The sequence below is a fragment of the Sebastes fasciatus genome, chromosome 23 (assembly GCF_043250625.1).
Source record: "Sebastes fasciatus isolate fSebFas1 chromosome 23, fSebFas1.pri, whole genome shotgun sequence".
NCBI lineage: Eukaryota > Metazoa > Chordata > Actinopteri > Perciformes > Sebastidae > Sebastes > Sebastes fasciatus.
The window spans coordinates 11,734,283-11,753,979 of NC_133817.1; the positions used below are offsets into that span (position 1 = coordinate 11,734,283).

The following is a 19,697-nucleotide window of genomic DNA, read 5'->3' on the forward strand; positions in this document are numbered from 1 at the left end:
TGAGTTGTGGAGGAAGCAGTCGCTGCTGTAGCGAGTGCAATCGAGACAACATCTGCATCCCTGCTGGCAAATAGAGCTCTCAGACCACACGTTCTTCACACTGCCCACTGTGGGTGATTAGTGTTTATCTATCCAAGAGGATTGCCCTAGCTCTTACCTGTCATCACTATTGCGCCGCCTGCTTCACTCTAGAGAGAATCTAATGACTCGCTGCTCGAACATGCGCTCCACTGACAGGATATGGCAAATGCTGAGCTGCAGAGGAGCAGAATTTCCCCACAAAAGAGGACATTTTAGGGACAGCAGTGGGTGTTTTATCACCGCATTTTTGCTCCGAGGCTCTGCAAGACGAGATATATATTCCCTGTCATTTTTTTTTTGGAATCTCCCATTTTAACTAAAGAGACAAGCGCCCGACGCCTTTTTTTTTTAATGACGCAATTAAGCGGATGAATGTTTAATTGAGTGATATGGTTTTGCTTTCGGTTTTTCAGGGAAGGCTGCTTAATTCGTCTAAGGGGCGGCAGACGAAAGCACATCAGTCGGTGCACTTTCCCTCCGTGTCTATTGATTTTTCATAGACAGTAGAAATGATTTAAGGTGGGCAGTCACGGCGAGATCAAAGCATAAGGTGCAGGAACAGGACAAAAGGGGATTGTATGTGCCGTGAAGCAGAAAAAGATCTTTTGCTTTCCGCGCAGCTTAAAGGGGAAATAAAACACCGTTAAGCAACAAAAAATGTGCCTGCCATTTTTCAGGGGCTTATTTGTTGATAGCATTGTGGAGCAAAATGTGGGGTCACTGAAGAGTTGTGAGCGGTGTTAGAGGTCACAAGTTCCTCAGAATGTGGAAACGAGAGCTGCCATTTTGCATTTTTGTAGCTGCCATTTTGCATTTCGCAGAAACAGTCAGAGATATGAACTTATCACAACAAAAGTAGGCACAAGTTAGCTCGATGGAGAGTGGGAAACAGCACAAAACGACTAAGAAAACAACATCGCATATACATTTTCCATAGTAGATGACCTCGGGGTGGATTTTTCTTTTAACCGATTTTCAAAAAGCAGCACAAACATTTACAATCAGCATCAATACATTTCGCCTGAAGTCTCTGTTGATATCCACTGGCAGTTGCCGTATGGATTTTTTTTATGCAACCAGCTCCTTCCTTCCTCCCTCCTGCGCTCAACTAACACGCATTGAGCCAAAGTCGGGGAATAAATCACTACCTTTCTACTTAAAATGCACCACCGGTGTCCCAGGCTGTCCGCTGGCTGGCTGGCCCGCTCTCCAAAGCGAAAAAAGGGCTGGCATGTGCCGAGTGTCCAGCCAAGCAGCACACAGGGCTCGGTCTCTCAGGTCTAAGCGGCAGCGGATGGTGGCTGAATGGTGAACTGGTGAGAGCCTGGCTGGGTGCCTGGAGATGATTTGGGAGACCCCATCTTGCTGCCAGAACATGCTGGGACACATACCTGCCATTATAACCCACCCAGAGGGGACCAAGTCTGGGCAATTGCGATATTGAAAGCTCAATGAGTAAACCTGGCCTGGGTCAACACACTGAGTAAATACAGTTTACTCTTAAGGCTAAATCAAAGTGATTAAAGTACAGGGTATTGTATTGTATTGTAGAGATTTGTTGCAGGCAGTAGCTCAGATTGCACAAAAGGTAGTGCTATGATGTTGAATGTTACAGGGACTTTGATAAATGCAAGTGCAAAACCCCACTGTTGCAGATTTTATGCATTTTTCCTCAAATTAGATTTAAAAATATCGCAATATATCGCCTTGCTTACAGTATCGCAGTATATCGCAATATATTGAATCGTGACCGCTGTATCGTATCGCCAGATTCTTGCCTAATACACTGTATTGTTAGGCTTTTGGATTATTGTTTGTTATTGATTGAGCACCTGACTGACACCTTTTAATATTTTTTGTAGAAGATTGAAAAAGGAAATGGTCAAAAAGTATGTTTGGCTGTGCTTTGGCGTTATCTTATAGCATCAATCACGATTTTTGTCAGTATTTGTTGTTCTGAAGGGCCTACACAAAATAACTATTTATTGTGACATTGTGATAAATCCAGCTACACAGAGATTACTCAAACATTAGATGAATACATGTATGCTAATTTGCTGTACTGGAAGTTAGACGAGAGGATTGACATCAATTTTATGGAGAGATTGGTCCAAGATGCAGTTCACATAGCTTCGCTTGTGCTGGAGGCAAGGGCAAATGGTTAGCCCCCAAAAAAAGACTAAAATGACTTCTTTTAACGAACTATAAGTGTATCTTTCATGCTTTGTGTTTACCTCATTAAATATTTATAACCCTGGTTATTTGTAGCTGAGCATGCTTCATCACATGACTCTGACGTGTGACGACGCAGACCCCGGTTTTAGCCCGTGAACTATCCCATCGGTTAGGATGACTCCGGAGGCTTTCTGAAGTCCCTCAGGGAAAGCTGGAATATGGTTTCACATATCCACTATTGCATAGATATGGTGTATTATGCAACTCGATCCGGGCTGGATCATTAAACAGCACAAGCGTGAAATCTAGGGCAGAACGCCCAGCCTCCCAAGACGTCTCTGCAGCTTTGAAACGGCGGGGTGACGCTGAGCCGAGCTCCAACTGTGTCAGGCCCAGTCACATAGCCTACTCACCAGCCATACAAATAGAAACAGTGGAGAGTGGGCACTGACGTGGACACATATTTGTTTTGCTATAAGTGTGAAGATCTTCATCTTTAGCATTAAAGAGGACCTGTTATGCTTATTTTTCAGGCGCAAACTTATATTTTGGGTTTCTGCTAAAACAGGTTTACATGCTTAAATGTTCAAATAATGCTTTATTTTTCTCTTTCCGGTAGTCTGCTTTGATTGGTCAGCTGGCCTACTCTGTTGTGATTGGTCAACCGAACCAAACTCTTCAGACTCCGCTCCAGCTCCGCTCTAACTAGCTTTGTTTGAGGGCGTGCCAAACTAGCTGCTATACAGGTATTATGCAAATGTGTTACTTGGTGACATCACCACGTTACGGAAGAAAAGGCGGGACTTCAACAGTGTTTCTGTTTGGGAGAGTAACTCCCTTTGGCCTGGACTTTGTAACTTTGCAGACCTTTTACGTGCACAAAAAACTATAAAACACACTAAAGGAAAGGGAAAAAGCACAAAAGCATAATAGGCCCTCTTTAACATAATCCTAATTCTTCCTTTAAGCCTGAATCAAATCAAGATATTAATGTTGCTTTGGTATAAATACAATTTTAAAAAAAACAGACGACTTTTTTTTTGCGTTTTGATTTAGATTATATATACTTTGTCCAAGTTTTCTGACTTTTCTCCAAACTTTCTTTTTTTTTTTTTTTTAATCACAGTTCAGTCAGTGATGAACTCTGAATGATTTAAAGTTGCTCTTCAGAACCGGCTTCAACTTAATAACAATTAGCCTAGAGAGGTTTGTTAATTTGACCAGCTTTATTGACCTTGCAATGGACTGGTGAGCTGTTCGTCCATCAGCCCAGTGTGTGGTGGGATATGTGCAGCCCACTGTAGCCCTGAAGGGGAATGGGTTTGTAAAGAAAATTGAAGTCTCACCTCCCAGAAAAATGCAGAACAATACACCCTGCAGTTCACATTTGTTTGCGGTGCATGGTGACATTTATTCTGAAAAGGTTGCCGTTATAGTTATTGGCACCTTCTGATAGCAAAAACCACCATCACTTAATTAAAGTATTGATATTGCGATCTATTACGTAATGTAATGTGTGTTAAATGGTTTCCCGTGTACACGTCAAATTTAACTTTTTGTGTGATTGAGTTAGGGGATTACTTCAGAAAAGTAGAGAGTGTAGCATGAAGTTACCTTGAAGATATAAGCATCCCGCAAGTTGTAACAAACATTTTATTCAAGATATAACTGAATATATTAAAGGCGGTCATCTCGAGAGAGGTCAACGTTCTGGCAATTGATTTGTATGCAATATGAATGACTGTTTTCTATATTTGATGCATACTTTATGTTGTTGAATTCGACAGTACCGTTTCACCGCAACGCTGTCTTCACGTCGAAACTCTGTCTAACGTCTGCCCTCCCTCCTTCCCTTCCCAGCGCCAAGATGATGTGCGAGGTGATGCCCACCATCAGCGAGGACACGGCGCTGAGCCAGCGCGGCTCCCAGAGCAGCGCCGGGGACCCGGACTCCCACTTTGAGCAGCTGATGGTCAACATGCTGGACGAGAGGGACCGGCTGCTGGACACGCTAAGGGAGACCCAGGAGAGCCTCGGCCTGGCCCAGCAGCACCTCCAGGACGTCATCTACGACCGCGACTCTCTGCAGCGCCAGCTCAGCTCCGCCCTGCCACAGGTAAGCCGCGGCAATGTCGCTTTTTGGTAAAGATTATTTTTGTGTCATTTTTGCCTTTTATAGATAGGTCAGATGGGGAGACATGCAACACATGTCAGTATCTTGAATTGAATCCTAAAGTTGCAGATACAGTATACGGCATGTGCCTTAACTTCTAGGACTTCAGGCTTTTTTTGTTGTTATCTGTGCGGATTGAATTTGCCTGGAGTATTTTGTTGTTTGTGATCAAATTGTTGTTATATAACTTTTACTTAACAGTTTGTTGTATTTTGCCCACACAGTGCATTTGAACTTTGAACTCTTTGCACCAAAGTTGTACCTCGGCAATAGCAGACATAATTTCTGTCTTACTTTTATTGTCCTTTTAAAAACATTTCAGTCATATTACAATCCCGCTATAGGCGAAGGGCTTTTTGTGTTTCGTTAGGATGTGCGCCACTAAACGAAGCCTCTGTTGGCTGCGTTGGCCTTCTTCATCAGTTTGGTAAACAGAGACTGTTGTCTTTTAAAGCGTTGTTTTCAGCTCCTTTACCTTCTCCGTTCGTAGACCCGCTACCAGCCGGAAAATCCCGTAAAAAGTTGCTGTGGACTTAGGTGAAGTGGCGCTCGACGTTGCTGTGGTAATACTCAAATTTGGTGTGTGCTTGCTAGTCTAGTCTTGCTAGTTTAATTGACAGCTGAGTGACTTTGTGTTATCACATTTACAGTATGTACATATTCTGTGAACCCTTAGGGAGCCACTCAGAATCGGGTTCGCGAGCTACTTATTGGAGACTCCTGCTTAAGTGTCTTGTTGCATACAGTACTTGGTGGTATCGCTTTGTTCTCATTTGAATCCCTGCAAACCCTTTTACTAGATTAACTTGCAATAAGAGCGATGTAAAAATATATTCTTCCCCAGCAGCCAGTATCCCTCGAAACTTTGGGTTATTATCTTTCAATTTACAGTACATGATTATTCTTAAATGAACGTGGCACAAACATTGTGTCTTCCAGTACTATTACTTTGGAAAATGTTCCAACTCAGCGACTCTCTGTGAATCATGCAAGACAGATTATAGTTTGTCTAATTACCAGTTAGACTCCCATTGCATAATGAAACACTTTGGATAAAGCATGCACCAAAAATGGTATATTAGTGTGTATGTGTGTGTTAAGCTATTGTTTTTCTTATGCACAGTACTTGTCGTGCTACTGCAGTGCCGCGTTTAACCAACTCAAATGTCAGATTTCAAACATCCCCAAACAAAAAACGTGATAGTTTAGTAGTTGGTATTTAAAATCCCAGGCATAATTCACATTCTGTGTGCGGTCAACCACGTTTTGTCGTGTGACACCGCAGGTTTGCCTTATTTTTTGTTTGCAGTCAAATCAGTGAAACATAACGGGAAATATTGAGCTTGACATTTTGGTTGTTAGTGGTAGTTTCTTTCGTAATAAGTCCTACAGTAAGCGGAGATTAGCACTTTCCGAAAGTGTGTCAGTAATTCTAGTCACACGCTCTCCCCGCTGTGTTTCCAGAAGACTCTGGAGGTTTGCTGGTGCTGGTGGAGAGACGAGGACTTTGTTCCACAGCGCAGTAATCCGCATGGTTTCAGAGACACACACTGTGTCTGTGTTAGCTTTGGTGTGATCTCACATTACTGCTTCAAAAGAGGTTTTGCGGTGTTAAAATTATACTTTCTGTTTTGAATTAAACCAGCCAGAATTTCAATATCTGCTTCTTTTTTTCTTCTTCTTGCCCCTTCGCCTGTAGAATAATTTGAATGAACCCACTTACACCTCTTCATTCTGACGTGTGAAACAGATCGTCGGGTGTCGAGATGTTATAAATATATCTTATATACCGCCTTTGCTTGGTTTTTTCATCTCGGATTCGTGTCAGACTGTAAAGGTTTGAACTCGGGGTTATGGTGGTTTTTCAGCTCATAGTTTAGCCTCGGGGCTTTTCTCCTCCTCAGAAGTTACACCGGGGACATAATATACAGTTAAAGACAAAAAAGCGAATGCTCTTCATAGATTTTACACTCTGACTAGAACAGACAGAGCAAAAAAAGAAGCTTACCTCTCATATTTGAATCCATGTCTTTCCCCAGTCTGTTTTTTTTGTTTGTAATAGTTTATTAGGAGTAATATCAGGTTTACAGAAACATACAAATAGAGCACAAATGTAAATGATTGTCCCTCCATATTTAAATTAAATTAATAATAATAATAATAATAATAATAAAAGAAAAAAAGAAAAGAAAATAAGATACAAATTTAAATAAAATAAATAATAATAAATAAAGTACACATTGACAGTAATAATAATTATGTAAATGATTGTCCCTCCATATTTTAGTATTTTTCCCCCAAAGCCCACTCCCACTCAATCCTCACCCTTTGCCAAAGCAAAAAGGATAAAGAACAAAAAACAAAGTTAAATTAAATAAAAAAAGAAAGAAAGAAAGAAATTTAGATAGAAAAAATACAATGAAATAAAATAAATAATAATAAACAAAGTACACATTGACAGTAATAATAATTATAGGATAAATCCCAAGCTACAGATAAAATAGGCTGTTAAACTTTACCATGTACAAATGGACAAATTAACTGTCTGGCGGTCTTTTCTGTGTACATAAATCATAAATCTATCATAAATAAAATTTGAAATCTTCCGCTCGTGTCCAAACATTCCCACCGCACCGCTTCATTCCCAGAGAAAGCATCCCGGGCTGCCAAAAGTGAAATAACACGTCCATTATCAGACAATTCCATTGATATCCACCGGCAGTAAAGTCTCTGTGGTGGTGCTGTGGTGATGTATTGCTTGTCATTGTGTAATGACAGAGCTGACATAACGTTCTGGTGCTTTCCCTGACGCCCGGCTTAAATTAGATGTCACTGCGGGCGGCGATTGGGATCCTCCTCGCGACGTCCTGGCACAAACGATTCCATTAATTAATCTGATGGCGTCTCATTGGCCTGCATGATATCAACAACATTACTCTAATGGTTTATGAAGAGGTTTGTTAGACCTGTGTGATTATACAGAGGCGTTTGGCGTGTAGGGAAAGTGGCGCCTTTCTGTTTAATATGCAGTTGTGCTTGCAGCTTCTGTGTTTTTTGGACAATAAGAATGAGTTTAATTCACAGGAGCAGCCATCACCTTTTGTGCTGCCGTGTTATGAACGTCTGTAATAATTTCACCGCATCTGACACTCCTTTAATACGGATGTAATTTTGCAGCAATTTTCGGGGGACCAGCAGAGTGGAACGATGCTCAGATAATCATGTAGTGGGATTCTTAAAGAGGGCAATAGATAGCTTCCAGGTCTTTCTCAGAGGAGGTGGTGGTGAATGAGGAAGAGGAGCAGCGGAGCTTCAGAAGACAGAAGTGGCCTCATTTAGGCGATAGGCAGGCTGTGAATGTGTCTTTACTGATATCACTCCTCTGTTCCTGAAGCCCGGAGCGCTGGCAGGATTAGGCGTTGGCCCGCCACAAACTTCCCTCCCTCTTGTTCTCCGTCTCCCTCCTCTCTCTCCCTCTCTGTCTCTGTTTCTGCTGTCACTGCCTTTTCTGTTATGTTGCGCTTTGCCTTCGTGTCTCCCTCTCCTCCTCTGCTTTTCCCCCCTCTCCCCGTCAGAGGTCACGGCTCCGCTGCTCGTCATGACACTTTGGACTGATCGGAGTGACATTCGCCGTCCCCACTCGACGCTTCCAGGCAACACCGCATCCCCCCTTTTACATGCATAACAATCCAGCAGCGCCTCTGTCCCTTTCCTGATATGCCTCCGTCCCTTGTCTTCTCTTTCTACATTTCATCAGGCCATTTTGTTTCAGAGCAGACGAATGGCAACCGTTAGCTGTATATGTCTCACACGCTCATCGCTGCATGACATAGTATATATTATATTAATGCTAAAGACCCACATAGACCCATTTTTGTCTCTTTTAAGGGAGTAAAAGTCTTTAGGGGGAGATAGCAGGTCAACAGTAGATGTCACATAGAAGTGGTGTGCATCATCTGAAAGCTGGGAACCTGAAGATTAATTTGAAATGCAGCTCAGCACTATGTGTGAAGTTGTTCTAGTCATAAATCAGAAATAGAAATGCTCTATTATGTCTCATAAGTTGTTGAAGCAATTTTTGGGTTGATACCATTTGTTACACAGATTTGTTGCTAAATTTAACAATTTTTTACCTCGAGAATTGATACAAAATAATCAATAATCCCTCCGAAATACCACATTAAGACACCAAGACCTGGAGGAACACCATAGAAAAAGCAATGCTGTGATTTAGTGTCAAAAACTTTTGACATTTGGAGATTTCTGTAAGAATTGCATTTTTCGGCGGTTAGATGGCGAGCACTTCTGTTCTGGAAACTGCTCAGAAACCCCCTTATTGTCAATCCAGCTAGGAAAGCCATCCATCCTCTGAATGCTCTAGGTCTTTAGTTTGTGGCTGTAAAGTTTTATGAGGCTGTGATTATCGTAGAGGTCACCAGAGGTCATTTTATACAGTGAGGTCAAGTTTAAAAAAATGGTCTCACTACAATGAAATGTCTACTATGGAGACTAACATCATCACACATGAATACAGTTGGGCTCATTGGATCCACAAGAGTCTCAGCTTTACAGTGAGACACAATTTATGTAATTCAAAAACTGTTTAGGGAACCAAGTATGCAGAAATATTAAAACACACCATTTTAGAATAGGTGAAAATAACACATTTGTATTGCATGCAAATAACTGCATGTTTTTTGCCCCAAACTGCATGTGATTATCATAAAGTGGGCATGTCTGTAAAGGGGAGACTCGTGGGTACCCATAGAACCCATTTTCATTCAGGTGTCCTGAGGTCAGAGGTCAAGGGACAACTTTGAAAATGGCCATGCCAGTTTTTCCCTCCCTAAAATTTAGCGTAACTTTTGAGCATTGGTTGGTACCAATGGATTCCTAAGTATCTTCACTAGCACTAGCTTTAAAACTGATCCCGCTACAACCTCTGAAAGACTCGGGATCACCGATAATACACCCATAAGAATATCTTATATCACTTCTGTATAATAACCCTTTTCTCCGTCATTGATTCGTATGTTCCAAACACATGTAGTTTTTCCTCAAAATTGCTTAATCATAGTTTTGAGGCCCCACAGGATGGAGTGTATTTAGGGATTTATTGAATACACTTTTTAGAGCCACTTTTTTCAAGCCTTCAAGTGGAAAGTATTTGAAACTAATAATCAATCGACAACTATTTTGGTCTTTTTAATCTTAAGGATTTTCTGCTTTCTGTAGTGTATCTTGTTTATATCTTTGTAAATTGAATATCTTTGAGTTTGGGCTGTTGGTCAGACAAAATAAGACATTTAACCTTGGGCTTTAGGAAACTGTGATGGCCATTCTTCTCCATTTCTGACATTTTATAGACTAAACGATGAATCGATAATGAAAATAATAATTGTTACTTTGCAGCCCTAATAGATAGGTAGACATTATTGTCTCTCAAAGAGGAAATTTGTTTCCACAGTGTGTGTATCATCTATTAATCTGTGATTGTATATAAAGGCAAACATCCGAAAAAGTGGAAAAATGAAGACATTATTCTCATTAACTGCCCTCTCAGTTTGATACAGTTCAGTGTGATGTATATTATGAGTATTTCTGTGACCCTATAAGAGGTGGTAAACTCTGTTCGGCAAATAAAGCGATGGGTTAACCCTCCGCTACATCACTGCTGCTGATGCAACATGCGTTTCGCTGCGCAGGGTGAGCAATTTGTTCTTGCCTCTAACTATAAGCCTCGCTGGGAAATGAGGGGCACCGCTGTCATCTGAGAGCCTGGTGTCTTTTCCGTGTCTTGCATTATTCCGGCTTGTTTCCTCCGCTACGGCGTATCTAGAGTCCCTCTGCTCGCAGGAAAGACTCCTCGCTCCTACTTGATAAACTGATTTCAGAGAAAGAGATAGGGAAAGACATGTAGAGCAGCACCAAAGCCTGCAGCGCCGCGCACATGTGACCCTCCTCCCATCCCCCATCGCCCCCTGTATCGTGACCGAGGCGGGCGAGCTGGCAGACAGGCAGCGTTTCCCCGTAGCACTCAGCTGTGCGTTACTGTACTCGAAGGGCCCTGAGGGGCTGCGGGGAGCCTTTCTCCCCATGCTGTTTATTTACTGTTGCCAAACATGGTCTCATCATGAAAGCTGCTGCTGCAGATGATGTTCTCCGCATCCACATCCTGGTCACTGGCAACATGCTGTAGTCTACCACAAACACAGATTTTAAGTTTTAATCATAGAGATGTTTCTTAGAGGAGGAGATGCTCTGGAGACGGAATTTGTTTAATTGATCTTGAGTGTGTGGAGTCACTTTTCCTGGCCATGGCATCTGTCATCCTGGATGGTCAGCAGGTGTACTTAAAGTTGCCGTTGATGACATTGATAACATTCAGAAACTAGATGTCACATTCTCCCTCCCCCGTTCCATTGTATTCACTTTACAACAAGTCGTTTGCCAGGCACTTACCGTCAATCTCAGCCATTAATCCCCTTTTTTCCACACTAACTGACGACCCAGAGATACAACGTGAATGTATTATTATTATTTGTTTACATAAAAATGTTAGCAATAAGACCTTTTAAAGGTACAGTGTGTAGGATTTGGTGGCATCTAGTGGTGTGGTTGCAGACTGCAACCAACTGAGTACCCCTCCGCTCACTCCTCCCTTTCCAAGACTGCGTTAATGTGAGCCGCTGAGTGCAAAACCGTGGTTACTGCGTGGTATCTTCCAGGACCTTCGCCTTGTCTATTTTATGAGCAACGGTAGTCAGACGGCGGCTGGCGGTACCGCGGTTTTGCACTCTGCGGTTCACTTTACCGCAGTGTGTCGGAGAACTACGGTGGCCTTCAGTTTGGTTTACTCCGTTCTGGGCTACCGTAGAAACATGGTGGACCCCGTGAAGAGGACCCACTCCCTATGTAGATAACAAAAACACAAAGATTCTTAGTTTCAGGTGATTATACACTAATGAAAACATAGTTATAAATAGAGTACTAGATTCCATTTCTGCTAATAGACCCCCCTAAATCCTACACACCATCCCTTTAAGGTTGTAGGGAACACCAGAAGCCCAGCTGACCTTTAGATGTCGTAAATGGAAGAAAATCCCATGAAAAGACGATTGAATTTGAGACTCTGTAAGGTTGTAAAATGGGAAGACCATGAGACATGTGACTCGACTAGTCACTGCTCTGCGATCTATATCTGTGTTTTTTGTGTAATCTCCCTTTTGGAGGGGAAGGGTTGATTCACATTCATAAAAGATTACAATTTATCACATGGAATTTGAATTTGATTTTATGAAACACACACATTTCTATTTTGATTGTTTTTAATTCAGATGTAGATTCAGAAATCTAACAATAAAACATCTAATAATAACATTAAATCATAAATGAATGTGTTGGTCACTGTGGATGCTAAAATCTCGCCTATTCAGGGCACGGCCCTGAGCTCCCCAGACGTTGATCCGAGTGCTTCCTCCGCCCAGCCAGACAGTAATGAGATACCGGCCAATTGATCACCGGCACACTGATGTTGTAATGAAAGCTAAGACTGCACTAGATTACTGTACAGGGCAGCCCATTGATCCGTGGTTTGCTCATTCATGACCATCATACCGGCTTCAGTAGAAATGACAACAGCATCTTTCCTGAGACGTCCTTTTGTACAAAAGGATGATTGAGCTCGGAAACATGCTTTCATTTCACACAGCAATTACAGTTTCATTTAAAGATTAGTAATTAGGGGCGATTTATCTGAAGGGTAAGCACTGTGTACATCTCTGGTGTCTGGTCATTAGCAGCCTGCTTTAAGTCAATGATCCACCCCTCCAACCCGCTGTTTATTAATCATACATGACACGGCCGTTCGTCAAAGAGTCTGGCCACAGGCCGCGTCCTCCCATCCTTCTTAAAGCTTCAGCCAGTATCGCCAGCGTTTGTAGTCATGGAACGTACCACTCTGTGGAGCTACGCGGGGGTGAATGAGGAGAGGATGGCGCGGCGGCGGGAGGAGGGAGAGGAGACGGTGAAACTCCCTGACAAGCGAAGATGACTAAGCTTGTCGAGGAGAGGGGATGAGAGGTGAATCCTTCCTTCTCTTTCGCTACTTTCTGATGTTTTTTTTTTCCACCCCCTCCCTGTCTCTCTCTGTTGCTTGTACAGGAGGCCCTCTGGGCTCCAGCAGTCAGCCAGTCAGCTGGTCTCCTACGCCAGAGCAGCACATGATTTTCCATGATTACTGTTATTGTTTGTGCCCCAGTTCACGCCGGCTGCGGGCTAGATGTGCAGTTGATGCGTGGCAAGTTGTGAGGAGGAAACTGTCCAAAGACAAGCAAAGAGTGGGCCGCACAGGCGTTTACCAGTAATGTCCTTAAGTTTACAAGCGTATCAGCTTCAGAGCACATGATAACACATCAAAAAGAGCATCATAAGGTCAAAAAATCAAAAACCTGTCTGAAAAAAGGCATGAAAGGCAGAAGAAAAGACACGTCTGAAAAATTTCAGAAAAAAAGTCTGAAAAAAGTCAGCAATCTGTCTGAAAAAAGGCAGAAGAAAAGTCCCAAAACAAGTCCCCCCCTCAAATTTTTTTTTTGAAGAATGAAAGAATTTCCGCAAAAAAGTACGAAAAAAGTCTGAAATTGTCCAAAAAAAATTTCCGAAGAATGTCCAAAAAAATATCAGAAAAAAATCCAAAATATGCCCGGAAAAAATCTGAAAAATCTCCAAAAAAGGACCCAAAATAAAGTCAGAAAAAAAATATTTTTGTCTGATTGTTTGGAAAATTTCCAAAATATTCCTCAAAAAAAGTACGAAAAATTTCTGAAAAATGAAAAAAGAAAAATTCCAAAATATGTCCGAAAGAAGGTAGAAAAGTACACGTGGGTTTGATAAAATAACACTGGAAGATGTGGTAGTTCATTTCTTCGTGTCCTTGACATCTTTTGTCTAATACACTCACTTGCTGATAGACAGCGGTAGCGTATTTTCCAATTTTCCCGTCTCTCAAGCGTTGATTCGCAAACTGAAGCCTTTCTCGTTTTTTTTCTGCTCAATTTACCCCCAAAGCCTTGTTTTTCCTCTCCTCCCTTATTTCCTCTCTCCCTTTAATCTTCTTCACATTGACAGAAGCAGGGATGGGCCCTTGGCACACACCGTATGCATCAAGTGTCCGTAATGGCTCCGACAGAGATGCTTGATCAATACCCTTGAAAGTTTAGTTCAGTCTGATTAGGGAGACGGATCTCGTCCTCCTCCACCTCCTCTGGATGAATCATCGCTGCTAGGGGGCCGACGCTGAGCTGTATCTGGATGCCGGTTGACCGTAGTCTGGCAGTTAAACAGAAGAAGGGGACGAGGTAGGGGTTCTGATCAGTCACGCCGAGGTGACAAGACAGTGCAGAAGGATCTCCTGCAGATGTAATTATCTCTCTAATGAACAGCACAGTAGGACGCCAGAGTGCTCTAAAGTCAGGAAGTTGCAGGAACAGTAGATCAGCTTAACAAGGAGACAGCAGCTGCTTGCATACAAAGTCTTGTTTGGGGTGATTCAGTCAGTCTGTGTACTCAAAGATCACACTAAGAATCTAAATTGTAGAAGTCACAATACCTCTGAAACCCTTAACCACTACCACGCTACAAGGCGGGATTGAATTTGATGTTTTTTAACAGATTTACATCAGCTTTGAGTTGAGCTTTGTGTGTTTTGCAGCTATTTCTACCTAAACACACTCTACAACACATAACTAGCAAGTATAGTGTCTCACTATATGTGGTGCATTAATGAGTGCTGTCCAGATCCAGTTCATATTGTGGACAAGAAACTAAAATCAAAGTGTATTTTGATTTGCAGGAGCTTTACTGGTTGGTAACAAGTGAAAGCTACACTCTACATCCAGTATGCTATAGCTGTCTGTGTGGAGGAGAACACACACACATCACTAACAGCCTTACCTGATAGAACTGCTGTAATGTAAAGGCCTTTACACACTGTGAATGTGAGCGTGAGTGACGGATAAACGACACGAAAATGCGAAAACCCGCCTACAAATATTATATGTCTAGGGCTTTTATTGTGAAAGGTAAGAATAGAAGGAGTGCTGGAGGTCCAGGCTGTATGGCTGGGCCCGCTGGAGAGAAGGGAGGCATGGGAGAGCCAGAACCAGGACTGTGTGGGCCAGAGTGTCAGACCATGCTGCTGTAAAATGAGAGGTTTTCTAAAGGGACTCTGGTGCTCAGAAACACTACCGCTTTTGTCCACAGGGACCGCCAGAATCAACACAGAATGAAAGTTCCTCGTAGTAGCTCTAAATGTAGCTTTAAACAGTAACGGCTCATTGTTTGGAACCCTGAATCAGTGATCATGCCACAGATAAAAAATGATACCAAAGCCCGGGGGAAATGTCTCGTTCCCAGAAAATGATGAATCATCACATGTTCACTTTTTATTATAAGCTGTAAGTGCACTTACTAGGGAAAAGGGCAGAATGGCAGCACCAGTCATTCAGGCTCTCTGCAGCATTGTGTTGATGAAGCATGACAGACCCAGTTGTAGGATGAAATATTTGGTGGTGCTGCTGAGCTGCTGCTTTTAGTCTGCAATTGCAAACTATTCATTTTTAATCTAGGTTCACTCACATTTTAAAGAGGAGGCGCTCTCCACATTTGACACACGTTGTAGAAATGAACAGTGGAAGTATCTGCAGCGTAATTGCTCTATAGTCCAACATTTATCTTGACTGTTGTGATAAATGTTTTAAAATGACTGTTAGACCCGGATGATATCTGTATAAATGAGGCTGCTGTCGGTCCATAGTGTCCAATGTGAAGCTGGAAAGTGGAATGGGATGTTGGGAATGTGAGTGAAGATGGGCATTCAAGCAGGTTACAAATTTGTCGCTATTGACTTTGTAGCTGCAACACCTAATTTACAGTAGTTGCTGCAGATCTAAGAGTAAAGGCTGAATTACTCTCCTCCATTGCAGCGTGGCGGTGGTTAGCCCATATATGCCTATGTCACAGAGATTAATCCATAGCTCAGAGTTGGATTCAGCCCATTGACTGTTGTCCGCAATGCCACGTGACAAAAGACGTGTTCATTATGAAGTTGTGTTGTTCATCTATAATCTACCAAAAGCAGCAAACCTTGGTTGATGAGTAAATCCCCTTTAACCAGTACCCATGTTGTTTGTTAGTGTTTTATGAGTTTCATCCACATAAAGGGATAGTTTGGGTGTTTTGAAGTGGGGTTGTACGAGGTACTTATCTGTAGTCAGTGTGTTACCTACAATAGATGACGGTCGGCACGCTCCCAGTTTGGAGAACAGACGGGAGTTACCGCACGGGAGCAACGCAATGTACTGCTGTGGACGGGGCCGGCAAAAAAACTTATTTTAGCCACCTAAAAGAAAGACTCACCTAAAAAAAGCAATATCAGTTTAAGTGTACGCTATATTTAAAATATTTTCTCCGCTTTACCTTGCCGTGAGACAGCCAGTTATGACAGGGAACTGAACCCATTGTATCCATCTATGCTCTCGCCAAAGCCACCAGACTCCATTGAAAAAAACAGTAATTTTACCTTGCAGAACACGGGAGTTGCTGGTCTACCGCTGCCTCGATCGGTTAGTTTGGTTGGGCTATTTTGTTCACCAAAGCCGCATAATAACACAAACAGACTAACTGATTGGAGCAGCAGTAGACCAGCAACTCCCGTGTTCTGAGACGTAAAATTACTGTTTTTTTCAATGGAGTCTGGTTGGTGAGAGCATCGATAACTGCTTCAGTTCCCCGTCGGGAACACAGACTGTATAGCTGTCTCACAGCAGCGTAAACCAGTGAATATATTCTAAATAGTGGACTGATATTGATTTATTTTAAATGGGTTTTTCTTTTAGGTGTCTAAACACGTTTTGCTGCTGGTCCCGTCCACAGCAGTACATTGTTTCACCATACATTCACTGTCATCTACTGTAGTTAATACACTGACTCTGGATAAGTACCTCATACAACCCCACTTCAAAAAAACTCAAACTATCCCTTTAAGCCAAGTCTAGTTTAAAACATCAAACATTTATCGCCATTCTGCGCTATCAAACATGTTTAGATGTGTGTGGATATGACGATTTACTACTTCTTTGTAAAGCAGCGAGACACGTCGCAGCACCTCCACCTCAGATGTCCCCAAAAAAACATATGATGATGAATCATTTGCGTTTAGGAAATGACAGTGCGTAGGCAGACACAGTCTGAACACTTTGATGTCATCTCCTTCAGTGTGGGTGGGACGGGATGGAAGTAGTGGAGGGTGTGCGTTAGAGTTTGCATCACTGTGGGTAGAACTTGGGCATGACTCAGACCCTGAGGCAAGGAAATACAGAGATTCTCAAATCTTACTTCACACACACGTACAGTCCCATCCTCGCAAACACACTCACACACACACTGCTTGCCGGCTTCGCCCGAATGAATTAGAGAACTGGTCCCTTGAGAGCCACTTAAGCGAGCAGAGTGAAATGAGGTTATGACCAATACTTAGTTCTCCTCGCAGTGCCGACCTGGAAATGTAATCCTCCCTCCAAAAAGCCGCTGTATTTGTTTATTTAGCCTCCACTATTGATGAATATTACCTCCTCGGTGTTACCAGTTGCTTCCGCTGAAACATTTGAATCAGCCGGCTTTCCCTTTTTAAATAGCGAGCTACGATTATTCAACCGTAACTCGAACATGTCACACGCTGCTGCAAATGTAGGCCGACTGATGAGGAATTAGACTGACACAATATCCCGAGGACATGTTGAAAAAAAAAAAAAAAAAAAAAGGCGAGCAGTGATTCGATTTTTGTTTGGCAGCTGCACTCGGCTCCTCAGAAGCAGGTCTCCGGTACTGACTGGTGTTTTTTCGACCATGCAGCTGGTCCCCATTAATGGATACCTTTTAGCTTCTGAATGCTCCACTTGAAAGCCAGAAATGGAGCATGATGTCACCGCCTCTTGGCGCCGGCTGAGAATCTTGTTCAAGGACTCCTGAGAGAGAGAGAGACGATCCCATGATGTCCTGCTCGCCTCGCTGCATCACAGCTCCCACCTATAATGTGGTGTGAGGAACTGTTGTCTTCAGCGTTACACACCTGCAGACATTAAAACCGTAAGCACAGCTCTCCAAAGCAGCACATTATACTTTACAGTTGTCTCTAATTAGGGCTACTTATTGCTAGCGTTATTAGTGCTATTTCTAGTGCTGTTATTGCTGAGCATGCATATACATAATGAGGGAGCAGACCAGTGTAAGCTTTAGTACAAAGTGCATTAAAATAGAATTGAGCACTTTGAGAGGGTTAAAGATGAACTAGAGAAGCCATTTTTGTAGTGTTCAGTAGATTACATTCATTCTCACAAAACAAGAATAATGTGAATTTCAGTTAAAGGAGGGATGTGTAATGGTAATCTATATTAATTACACAATTTTTAGGGTTATCCATATAGTAAATATAGCACACAGCCGTGACTAGAGGCATTATTTTTTCAGGTTGTCCACCCATCTGTCCGTCCATGCCATTATTGTGAATGCGATATCTCAGGAACGCCTGGAGGGAATTTCTTCAAATTTGGCACAAACGTCCACTTGAACATCAAGTATTAACCACAGACTGTATATAAGAAGTGGACGTTGTCACCGTGAAGGCACCCATTGGTTTGTGGACTACCATTTTCAGGCCTTGTTCGGCCTTTTGGCTGTCCCCATCTTGGTTTTTGCCCGTCACTATCTTGTTTTGTTTGCAACCAGAAGTGACACAAGAGGGTGGAGTTAAGTACAACCGAATGCTGAATAAGTCATATTTAGGCGACCAAAAAGGTTATAATTAACTTTCATGAACTGAAAACACACTGTGAAAGGGTTAAAGTTGTAAGATGAAAACACGGACAACTCCCAGACTGGACAATGTCGGTGCTTTATGGATGTATATTTGACTCTAAATGGGACCATAATTTACTAAATGAACATCGTTCTATATTGAAGAAGACTTGAAACTAGTGATTGAGACCATAAACTCATGTTTACAATGTTTACTGAGGTAATAAATCAAGTGAGAAGTAGGCTCATTTTCTCATAGACTTCTATACAATCAGACTTATTTTTGCAACCAGAGGAGTCGCCCCCTGCTGGCTATTAGAAAGAATGCAAGCTTAAGGCACTTCAGCATTGGCTTCACTTCTCAGACCTGGAGGTTGCCCTCAGGGATGAACTGATTTGATTTTTTGGTGGTCAAAGTCTCTGTGACCTCACAAAAACACGTTTTTGGCCATAACTCAAGAATTCATATGTTAATTATGGCTAATACGGCCAATGTTATCTAGGAAGTGTAGTCATCATGTCAGTATAAGCTGTTGAGTAAGTCTCTAAGAACTCAAATGAGCTTTTTTGTGCCGTCAACAAACGACCTAAATATCATTTTTCTCCCTACACCAAAAGCATTGTGTGACAAGGACAGGAGTAAAAATCCTCGGTTTTGAAGGTGAAATATAATGACTTGCTCACGCTCTCCAAGGAGTCGATCCTCTGTGTCTCTCCATAACGGCGTCTTCCCAAACTGTCAGCGGCGTCCTGGAACTTCCTCTACTCTCCGTGGCAGAAATGGCAGCTTCCCATCGCTCCCCTGCAGAGACCCTACATCTAGCTCACTGATGTGACTCAGGTGCATCACAGCGCTGCACTTAATATTGTCACTACTAATCACGTGTGCAGTGTTGGGTAATACAGTGTGATGATGGCCAAGTAATATCTAGGCAGTGCTGCAGGGCGTTTGTGGGGGGTGGGGGGTTGGGCTTACATCTGACATTGTTTTGAGGTCAAGGAGTCTGAAATGTTTGATATAATTAAGCTCGGTATGTCACGGTGTTTAATCACTTTCACATGATATAATGTATCGCAGCCTTGCAGTGGCTCTGCTTTGTGTATTCCCAGTTTGAAAGTGAACGTAGAGTTACGAGACACTGAGCTTCTGACCGTCTGGTAACAAGACTGATGTCCTTAAAACGTCAACTAATAGATATAACCATGTAATGACTAATAGATATCACCATGAAACTTCCCAAGTTGATTACTTATATTGAGACAATCATTTTTTGTATTACAAGTTTTCTGAAATTTAATGTTTAAATATGCAAATGAGGAATTATCTTATTAAATATGTGCTCATTTGCTTACATTTCCAGAACAGAAATGTGAACATTGGATAAAGACAGGTTCAAAATTATTGTTTAATTTTGTT

At 42.2% G+C, this 19,697-nt stretch overlaps 1 protein-coding gene across 9 annotated transcripts in view; it reads left to right on the forward strand.

The window, feature by feature from the left end:
* ppfia2 (PTPRF interacting protein alpha 2) overlaps positions 1 to 19,697 on the forward strand; it is a 214,792-nt gene that overhangs the window by 34,066 nt on the left and 161,029 nt on the right. For all 9 annotated transcript variants that reach the window (XR_012592697.1, XR_012592698.1, XR_012592699.1 and 6 more), the window contains exon 2: positions 4,117 to 4,372. Coding sequence is in view for 6 of the 9 variants with exons in the window: in XM_074625823.1 (XP_074481924.1) it covers positions 4,117 to 4,372 (256 nt within the window). In the remaining 3 variants the exon portion in view is untranslated. The remainder of the gene's footprint in view (positions 1 to 4,116; positions 4,373 to 19,697) is intronic.